Source organism: Kogia breviceps, chromosome 4, assembly GCF_026419965.1.
Source record: "Kogia breviceps isolate mKogBre1 chromosome 4, mKogBre1 haplotype 1, whole genome shotgun sequence".
Lineage (NCBI taxonomy): Eukaryota > Metazoa > Chordata > Mammalia > Artiodactyla > Physeteridae > Kogia > Kogia breviceps.
In genome coordinates this window covers 144,151,096-144,162,190 of record NC_081313.1, presented here as the reverse complement: position 1 = coordinate 144,162,190, position 11,095 = coordinate 144,151,096, and the positions used below count along the sequence as shown (strand labels likewise).

General features: G+C 35.1%; 1 protein-coding gene across 7 annotated transcripts in view; it reads right to left on the bottom strand.

The window, feature by feature from the left end:
- Positions 1-495: 495 nt before the first annotated feature.
- Positions 496-11,095, bottom strand: part of CSNK1A1 (casein kinase 1 alpha 1) — a 52,260-nt gene continuing 41,660 nt past the window's right edge. For 2 of the 7 annotated variants that reach the window (XR_009335509.2, XR_009335507.2), the window contains 3 exons: positions 10,269-10,381; positions 6,356-6,750; positions 496-5,615 (listed from right to left, as the gene is read on the bottom strand). Coding sequence is in view for 5 of the 7 variants with exons in the window: in XM_059062230.2 (XP_058918213.1) it covers positions 2,995-3,002; positions 10,233-10,381 (157 nt within the window). In the remaining 2 variants the exon portion in view is untranslated. Of the gene's footprint in view, positions 5,616-6,355; positions 6,751-10,227; positions 10,382-11,095 lie in introns of those variants that run through there. The other 5 variants (XM_059062231.2, XM_067032103.1, XM_059062230.2 and 2 more) reach the window with 3 other exon arrangements.

Genomic DNA, 11,095 nt, shown 5'->3' with positions numbered 1-11,095 from the left:
TAAAATTTTTATGTTTCTAACATTTTACTATACCTCACAGACCTACTTACACATTGGTCACACAGTTATCATTGTCTAAAAACTGACAAAGAGAAAGCCTAAAATACTGCTATCAGTCTGGCTCAGAAAGAGTCAACTATTTCACAAACTACTGGAGAATTTTTAGGAGCTAAGCTGAAAACATCTAGGCCACCCCCTCCCATGGTTCACTCTAGTCAAGTTACAAGAACGTAATCTCAATATTTCAGCAAATGTTAAGAGAAAACTAGCTCAGTGGCTTGGATTCTAAAATCCTTTTGTTTGGTACTTTTATTATAATGGATATAATTATTAAAGTATAATCTGCTCAAAACATTGCAAGGACTAGTAGAAATAGGAAAAATCTCTTAATATTTGTTGATAGAAAATAGTAGTAAAAGCAACCCTCCAAAATTCCACTGGCAGGCCTTAAGAGCATGAGCACAACCGTATGGGAGGAGATAACCAGTCTCTCCCTTCATATATATTCTTTTTTATTTTCTTCTTATACCTTCCCGAAACAGAGACATTCAACAGTAGTTAGAATGGCCATCTCCCAACATTTAAAAAACTGCACCCCCCAACGGGTGAACAAAGTAAAGCAGTAACCTAGAGTTCAGCTGAGTAAGCCACTGCGGAGCCTTAAGTGGTGAGGTCTTCCAATTTCAGAGTGATGTGTCTTCAACTTGTATCATCATTTTAGTGGAAAAACATAATTTAATTTTGGTGAAATGAGATTCATCTCCCGACAGGATTAGTAACAGCATTCACTGAATTTCACATTCTTCTTTTGTGAACTGTGAAGAAAATGAATGGTAGCTAGAAGATCAATGGTATTCCAACTCCAGCTGCAGATGGAATGACAATATACCAGGACAAAAACACCTATATTTTGATTTACAAAGCTAACAGCAGTTTTAAATCTGCAACTTAATTACAGACCGACTACACCACAACCTTTTCAAATGGCAAAAATACAAAAAAGTGTTACAAAAATATTTCAGAAAAAGTGCATAGTCTAAGTGCATAGTAAATAAAAGCACTGAAAAATATCTTGCTAGAGGGAGTTCAGCTTGGAAAAGTTATTACCAAGGCTAAACATTTTTATTTTACACAAACTATACTCAAAAATAGCTTTATGAGACTGATTTCTGGCTAAAAGTATCAAAGGGTTTATTAGTCAAGAAACAAATACCTTAACCAACAGGGGTGAATAGAAAGGAAACAAAGAAGCTGCCTACTCCAAAGTTCATACTCATTAAGATTTCTGCAGTATGATGGTGCTAATATATCTTTTAATGGCAGAATGTGGTCATCATTGAATTAATTATTGCTAACGTAGTTTTCAAAGGAAAAGAAAAAAAAAAGGAAGAAAACAAAGCTGACACAATCTGACCAAAAACGTCAATTTACAATTTCAAGGTTATTTTACAAAATAACTACATTTACACAAATAGGTGCCTGGCAGCATTTTTAGACAAAAGTTCTTTTAACTTATCCTGATGTGCTATAAATGAATAAATTACACTAATGAATTAGTTATTAAGCTTTTCTTTCTCTTGGGTCAGAAAAGAGCCACACATAAGACTGAGAGATGAACTGCAGATAATTTATAGAAATGGGTGGGGGAAAGGGAGGGTCAGCAATCACAAGAACCTCACTGGGTATGATGCCTCTCCAAGATTAGGAGTCAATCTGCTTAGAGCCAATCAACAAGGAATTTAAACAATAGTTTCAGTTTGTAGTTAAACCCTTTAACGCTTTCATTCTTATTCAAAATCAGTCCAGCTGTTAGTTAGTCTGAGGCTGCAAAAGTTACAATACCAAGTCCTGGCAGTTGCAGCTGCAGCACTAGGTATTGTGCCTGCAAGTCATTTAAAAAAAAAAAAAAGGAAAATGAAAGAATGCCTTTCCGCTTCAGGGAAAAAAAATATTTTTAAATAAAAAATTTGAGAAAAAGTCATGACACTAAATCTAAAATGATTTGCAAAGGAATATTACATAACAAATGGCTTGAAGTAGTCTATTAAAAAATTGGGGAGATTTTGATTTCATAGTGAGTCAGCAAGGCATTTTTTTTTGTTTTAAAAAAATCTCATTTCCTTACAGAAACAGTTTATAGTTTTTAATGAACTTGTAAACAAAAAAGCTCCCATTTCAAAGTAAAACAAAATCCCAGATCATATAGATGTTTACAGTGATTACATTTATCTAAGCAACATACATACATGTTCAGTTTAAGATGTTAACTAAATTTCTGTGACAAATATGTTTTTCTTGTTTTTTTTTAATACCAAGAACATTATAGAGTTAATGCAGAGTCCTAAGGATAATCTAGTAGTCACTAAGTTTTTCTTAAGTCTTCACTTTAGATGCTGTTATTTCTAGCACAGGTAAGCAGGCAGAGTCTTTCATATGCTCAAACACTGGAATCTTTGGTTGCTACCATATCAGCTGGCTTGCAAACAAGAAGCCAACCATTTTAAGAATGTTTTAAGTGAACAACTTGCAAACCCCAGGGATGGATAAACCCTAAGAATGCACAATTGTGAGCATTTACAACCATCACAACTGTGGCTGAAGACTGTTCATGCCGTTCTTCTGAAATGAGATCTCAAAGCAGTATAGTTCAAAATAAAAGATCTTAACAAAAAATTGGCATATGCACAATTTCTCCACCAATTTGTGTGTCAACCATTTAGTTAACTTTTCCACTTGAAAAAATGCAATAGAAAACTGGACACCATGTTTCACTATCTCAGTTAATATTCACAATTACAGCGGTTACAACTCAGGACACAGCATCACCAGTGCTGCCCAGAGCCAGTTTATACTGAAATTAAGTTCTTTACACCAAGTAAATGGTTGTCCACAACCAATGGCTAGTGTACATAATGAACTAAAATTTCTAGATTTGGGGAGAAACAAATGCTGCTCCGATCATCTGCTCTGCTTCTTCTGTTCCTTGATTCATGCTTAGAAACCTATTTAAAAAAAAAAATCAAAACAGAAAAAAAGAATGTTAAACTCCAAGTTAAAAATATTTTCTTAACCACACCCAAAGTAGGGAAATAATTGCTTTAGAATGGTAATTCATATGTTATTTCCATCTATTTGAAAATCACTAGGTCAGGTTAGCGTTTAAAATAAAAAAAACCCAGAAACTTCTGTACTGAATGCTTCTAGGCAGGAGTGGTATACAGTGAATTAAAGCCTTCCCGTCCAGCATATAGTTCTCAAGAGAATTAGTGGGAATTCCAATAAGCCTGTTTTTGTTTACTTCTGTATTTCTAGTACCTAGAATACATTATGTGTTTACTAGTCAAATAAATAAAAAATAAGATTGCTTTATCAACTAGAAAGTAGTTTTAATCATACTGTGAGCAGGAACTTTTCTGTACATTATTTCTGATACAAATGAGGAACAAAAGGCTTTAATAAATGTATTCAAGGCATAATTACCTGAGTTATTCCACTGAACACAAACCTAGTTAAGTATGATTTTTATACAGAAACCTTAGACCTTTAAAAATTCTTTACGTCTATCAGTTACACTAAAAAGACTAGTTTTTTACCACTGATTTGAAAATGTAAATGTGTGAGGCTTTCTGGCTTTACTTTCAAGCCTCCCCACCCTGTAAATACACTTCTCCTCCTCCTCCACAAATTAAACCTCAGGGCTTCCATATAAAGGCAGGTTTGAATAGGAGGCTCAGGTAATAATAATAGCTGCTTGTTCTATCTACAGCTGAAGGCAATCAGAGGAAATGCGCCCATTTCTAATACTTACAAAGCTTTATCTATAGCTAAAGGGAACATGCTGTCTCAACATCATGAAAATCCCATCAGCACCTTCTCTCACCTACAAGCCTCCTTTAAGTCATCAATGACCCTTGGTCCAACCCCTCCTATTATAGCCAACCTATATAGCTCATTCTAGCTCACTCTAATCACTCAATTCCTCAGCACAAACCATGTTTTTGTCAATCATAAGCTGCTCCTTTTTTGATACTTAAACATTTGCAGGATCATCTCCAACAGGCTTTGTGGGATAAATGAAATAGTTCTGTAATTTACTTTTCATGCATGTATGCCTTTGTTTTTTCATTTGAGGGCAGAAAGTCATCTTCATTCATTTGAAAACTATATTGTGACAAGCTCTGAAGACAAAGATGTGAGGGTTGTAATTCTGTCTCTCCACAGTGCCTTAATAATGGAGTAGGTGCAAAACAGGCTTTTGCTGCCTGTCCTAGCACTAAGTTCATAAAGCAAATGCCAAAAGTGAAAGATAATGAAACTTTCTGAAAATGTACTTTGCCACAGGAATACTACGTTTCTGATGCATGTTATTAAATAGGATTAGCAGTGTAAAACCACAAAAAGAAAAGGCTGTCAAATCAAACCTGAATTAAATTTTTAAAAATCTGACCATATACTGGAACTTAGTTCCAATGTTAAAATACAGAATATTTTAAAGCAAATTAAAACTATGGATTCGCTAAATAGCAATGACCCTTATCCTGAGGAGCATTTGGTTTCAAGTCCTGCAATAATCATTAAATACAATAAAAATGTTTTCACAACCACTAAAATTGTTGGGTTTTCTTTTACTGTAGCTTTTTTACACGATTACATGATACTGAATAATTACTGGTATTCCCCCTACTTTTTGAAAAGTTCGCTTTATGCCACTTCACATTTTATGAAAGGCCTACATTAGTACCTGTTTTCACTAACCAAAGATTTTTTGCTTTAACAAAAAAAGGCAGAAAGCAAAAATAGCATTCAGCGTTTCACAGCAAACCTAGAGGCAGCATGCACCCTGAGTAGTGAAAATGGCACTCCTGAGGAGTGATAAAGGCACCACCAAGTTCTTTCCCTGGGAATTACCATCAGCCTCAAGCCGCCACAGCTTTGAACTGTGTCTGCTAGCATCTATGCATTATCTCAATTTATCAGCAACATGTATCCTAAGGTAATTGCTTCTTTGCTTCTTTATGCCATTTCAGCTTAGGAAAGGTTTCGAATGTTCTTTCAGACAGGGGAAACCTGTACTATGTTGAATATCCAAACAGCATTAAAATGAAAACCACTGTCACTAACAAACTAAAAAGAAAATATAAGTTACATTGTCAGTCAAAATATTAGAAAGCTCTTGTGTCTTTAATAGGGATAAGAATTGTATCTGTTCATCTTTTAATCTGATATTTGAAGAACTGCTGGGTCAATTAATGATTACAATTGTTTAGGGGCTGGTTAAAGGCTAGCCTAACAATATTCCTGGTAGAACAGAGCAGTCAAATCCAGATTTAACTCTTCAGACTGGCCAATGGTAGGATATTCCACCCAGGGATCAAGGTTTCTCCGGTGAATTGTCCTAAAATGTTACAGATGCTTGTTTAGGAAAAATCTCAATAGGAGCATTCAGCAGGCATTCAAGATTCGATCTTCAAGTACTAAGTATTCTTTTCCTCAGTGTGCAATTAGTCCTTGGTTTGTCTTGTAGTTTAGGTGGTGTCTCCTGGTTTCTAAAGTCCAAAAACCCATCTTCACTGCAACAGTTAAAATAAGGAATGAAGGAATGAATCCCTTTGTTCCTAAAAAAGAGGGGGGGGGTAGTTAAAACAGGGTTGGAGAATTAATGTGACAAATTCAGGACTTAATAGATACATGTAAGTTTTCTTTACAAATCTGCAAAAGGAGAAAGAATGTTTATTTTTATACAACTAACCAGGAGATTCTATCCCTCAGTCTGAAATATGGAAAGTATGTATCCGATCCTGTCTGTAAATTAACTTCAGATTAACTTGATTTTGTTTTTCAACAGAACCACCAACTAGTTCAAAGATATATTTATGTAATAGTAAGGCTAGAAAGTTTGCGATGAGCTTTTAAAATTTAGAATCCTTTCACAGTATAAGACATAACTTTTAAAAATTAATTTTGACTATAATATTTACATTCACTATGCAAAGCCATTTATATTAACTAACTTTTCCTATAATATGCTTGTGTGGTTTTTCTGGTTGTATAGAATCAGAATCAAGCTTGGAGAATTCTGAATCAGACTGACAGTATAAAAGTTGAAGGAAAAAACAAAAACTAAAGTAACTCTTCCTTTTCCACAGAAACTAAAAAAGTATTTAGTTGGGAAAGATAAAGGAAATAGATTTTATTTTTATCACTACAAATAAGATAAATGACAACTTAAGTATAGCAGGTACACAACATCCCTAAGCTGCATTAAAAAAAAGACTGATGACCTGATTTCTTTTGTCTTCTCTTTTACAGAATTAATTCTGCTACAGATTTCTAAGGATGCTGAATTTAAAAATACCTGTTACAACTGATTCCTTCCCCAACTGGTAGATGGTCTGCATTATACACCACTGAGTCACAGCAACACTGTACTCTTCTATGTCTTCTGACAGTTGTTTTCAATCTGACAAGTTGAAAAGTTTGATAGGTCCAGCAAGCCTTCGAGAGGTGGGCTTCATATCACTTCAAATCAACTCTTAAGCACTCATCTTTATTTCTTGTTGGGTTATTTGGTTCTTTTCTCTCCAGCTTTATTGTCCACAGTGAAAAAAAGCTGACAAAAATTTCAGCAAACAGATGCAGCTCCCCAGCACCTCTTTGGATTGACAGTATTCGGAACAAAGCAGTCTCTCCAGATATTTCAAGGTCTTCCCCTGTGATATGGTTTACGTTGCTGAATGACCAGCCACGTTCCTAGCAGCAATTGGTGAAGTCAGAAAAAGTTAAGCTAGACATAAATGGTAAGTGAAGCCCAGTAAATACTGGAAGGTAAATCAAGGAAGACCATGAACATGTAGGATAATGTGACGGAAAATATATTTCTATCTATTAAATGCCAACAATTTGACATCCACGTATAATATGATAAAACTATGCTTAGTAGCAATGACTGGAATAGTGAACAGATGGGTTAAGATGATGAGAATAGTAGAGTTAGGAGAGGATCCACCTTTGGCTTCACTACCTTCTGCAATTCTCTCCATCTCTGCCCTCAACTAAAGAAATGGTGAACTTAAGTGAATTCTGAATGTCCTAAAAATATTCCTTTTTCCTTTACTTCTTAAATGTCTTGAAAAGTACTTTCCTTATAATCAAATATAGTTGAAGAAAAGGGAGTCAAAATGAATTTGGAAGTGTATCAGATGTATTATCTTTTGTTTTCCTCTTTAACGTGTATAAAAACAATAACTGTAGTCTTGTGGTACCTGAGCATGTAAAAACAGTATAGATCATAGTGAGCATTAGGGGAGATGCCTTGTAGTCTTTTGATGGCCTTCAAAATGGAATATTTCAAAAGATCTTTTCTTTAGAAAAATAAATAGAAGTCTATTACATATAAGTCCATCTTAGCTGAATAAGTCAGACTTTAAAGTCTTTGCACATTCTTATTAGTAAACTGCTAAAACAACTTATAGCTTTCAATGGAAGAAACATCAGATAAAGATTTTTGCAAAATTATCATAGAAAACATGTTAGTAAAAGCTACCATTTGGTGGATTTTTCCCCCAGGAATGTATGTGCCTGTAATATAGAGATTTACTTGCTGAAGATCCATTTAAGATACTAAATCCTCTGATGTAGAAACCCCTGAAAGGGTAACTCATGAATAACAAATGATATATTTAAAAAGCACATCTAAAATTTTAACTATAAAAATGTAATATGATTTTTTTCATCACCCCGGAAAAGATTTCTTAAAATCAATGAATCATTGAGCTCTTCCTTGAATAAAAGCTTACTGCAGGGAATCCTAAGAGAATATGCTTTCAAACACCCTTATTACTTAGAGATTGGAATCAGGAGTAAGTAAAGCTAGAGCAGTTATTCTCAAATTCCAGGCTTCACAGAAGATTTCTTACTGGATGACCCAGATAATGGGGTTGGGGTAGAGGTTAGTTAGGGGAAATAGACTCTCCATACTTATTTCATACCACCCTCAACTGTGCTATGCTTTCATGGCTTTATATATGGGGGGGTTTGTGTAAGATTTGTTTAGGGCACTAAGTTTTATATCCAAAATAAAACAAGTCAAAGATTAAAAAGAATTTTGTTCTATGTATTCTGTGGAGTGGCATGCTTTAATTGCAAGCAATATTTTGCTTAAGAGTCAAAACATACTGCCTGGAAATGCATTTCTGAAAGCAGTCAGTGATATGTGGTGGGTTTTATGAAAAGTCCAAATTTTCAAGATTTTACAAGTCCATGTCTGTGTGATATCTGTATAACCCCAGTGTCTAATAATGCTATGAAATTTTTATAAGATTTTAAGTTGCTTTCATGAAAAATACAATACAAAATAAGGATTAAACTTAAGATAAATTACAATTTTTTCCAATGAACCATACTAACTCAGTGGATCCAACTTCTCATCTTTAAGACCTTGATAAGGCAGGACAAAAATTTTGCTTGTTTATTGAATAAGAGACACATAGTAAACTAACAAGGAAACTAGCTCAAAATAAGGTAATTCTTTCTGAAGACTGCTGAATGCCTGAAGTGCAATGTTCTAGGTCAGATGAGATTTCAACCTAATTTTCGTTCTAGAAACTGCAACTTGTGATGATCCTATTATCCCAGCTAGCTTTAGTCAAAAACTGGTTTCATTTTGTGAGAAAAAGCAAATACACTGTAGGTGTCAGGTCCTCAGTCTAGAGAGTCTATGTGGTCTTACCTAAATGGCAGGACCACTTCTCAGCAATACTAGCCACCTACCTCATTAAGAACCTGTTGACAATATGATTAGTTATATAATGATTAAAACATTCAAAAGGGACAATTAAATTCCAACTATGATGCAGAGGTAGAGCACTGGGCAAGCATTAGTGTTTGTTATCTTGAGTTCAAACTTCCTCATCTAAGAACTCCTAATACATTAAACCTCCAACTGTGGATCCTTCCCAGAAACATGGAAACGAAGTACCTCAACTTCAATCCTAATAGATGAGCTGCTGGGAGGAGGATGACATCAGTTAACTATACTACTTGAAAAGTATCCTCACATTACAGCCTATTTTTAAGTTACAAAATTTTTTAATTGCAACAGGAAAAATATGGACCAAAGAAGACCAAGTTCAGATTAGAGCAGTGATTCAGAAATTACGTAATTAGAAACAAAAAAACAAACCTTACCTGCCCACCACTTCCAGGAAGTAGGCAGGTATCAGGAGGTAAGCCCCAGAAAGGGGAAAGGAAAAACAGACAAAAAACATAAAACACAGGAGTTGAACTGTATGGCAACAGTGATAAGAAATGGTACTGTGCCTTAACAGTTCTACTCTTTAGTAGCACTAAGAGTGCCAGAGAGATATAGAAAGGAAATAGACTAGCAGCTCAGCGGTATTTGCCCCAGTTTGTTTTTTGCTGTTTGTTTGTTTGTTTTTTTTTTCAATTTGTAAGGAATAACTGCAGAATTCAATTCTACAGTAGACCCCTAGACCCTGAATATTTCTACAAAAAAAGTAAAAAAACAAAACAAAACAAAACAGTAAAGCCCTAAGAAAAAAATCATTTTGAAATTAAGAACATACGTAGTTAAGCAGCAACTAAAAGAGAGATTTATTTTGATAAGGAAGGATGTGTTGAGCTTTTCAGTTATTTGAGCATTTAAGAGAGTAAATGAGGTGCTCTGCAACTGAGAAGATAGTCACTTTGGGGGCAATGCCAGACTCACCTCTTGAACTTAGATCATGTTCACAATTTTCCAATTTTAATTCTAAAGCATTAACATGCAGAAAAATTCTTAACACTGTTAGTTGGAAAGAAAGTCAAAATACCATGGCTAACCAGATTCATTATTAAAAATCAACAAGTGTTAGGTCTAGGATTTTGGATTGATTGATTATACCATATTCCCAACACCGAATGTTTATTTTGGAAAGGGTTAATGAATGAGTAAAAAAGATGCAGTTGTTAAAAATGACCCAAAATCCCAAGAGAAATGATAATAATATACACACATATATGTATATACAAATACATATATATGAATAAGGACATTTGGGTTTAAAGTTAGTAGTCAAATTTTCCAAGGACGTCTTTTTTTTAAAACAAAGAGCCAGATTTTTATGTATTTTAAAACCATCTCCTCGATCTAACACTGTTAGAAATGGATGAATTACCCAATTTTGTGTTCAATTTTTTTTCCCTGTAACGTCACTTGGTTCTTGGCTACTAACCTTTCATGTTACTCTTGGTTTTGTCAGTTTGCTTGCCTGTGGGGGTTTGGGCCTGCTGACCCTGCCCACTTGAAGAGGCTGCCTGCTGTGCTGCTTTCTGCTTTAACATTGTCCAATCAAATGTGTAGTCATATTGGTGATTCAGGGTCCTGGAAAATATAAAATTATATGTTAACCCATTATTAATAGGGTCCAATTAAATACTCCACATAACTTTCAAGACAGTGAGAGCATTTTTTAAGGAAATGAATATCTTAAGTGTGGTAGCTTCTTTAAGATTTTTTTCCCTATAGATGACTTACTGTTCAGTTAATTCCACTTTTTACGTGTCTCAATTGGGGGGAAATGATGTCACCGCTTTGGTCTGCTGAATTCAAGAATAAATCCTCTCCCTTTTCAAAAAGAAGCTGCCTTTAAACTTTCTTGAAGTGAGCAGGGGAGTGGGAATGAAAGGCAGCCATGAGGGAATTCTCTGGCAGTCCAGTGGTTAGGACTCTGCGCTTTCACTGCCGAGGGTGCGGGTTCAAACCCTGGTCAGGGAACTAAGATCCCACAAGTGGCACTGTGCAGCCAAAAAAAGGCAGCATGAACAACAAAAACACTGAGTCAAGCTGTCAGTTATGGGGGAATATTCTTAACAGAAGGTATCCCCTAAAGACAAATCAGAGTAGACGTGAGACTGTAACTTTGACAGGGCAATGTCTATGCTGGTGACTTGGGAAGACTTTTCTAGGATTAGAGGATTATCCCTAATTCTTCTCTTCCAACTAAGATTTTGAGCCACGTGTACTTTATTTTTCCCTTTTGTTCAAGACCAATTATGGGTCGTATACCTAGGGACCCTAGAGTTTGGGCCTACCTCC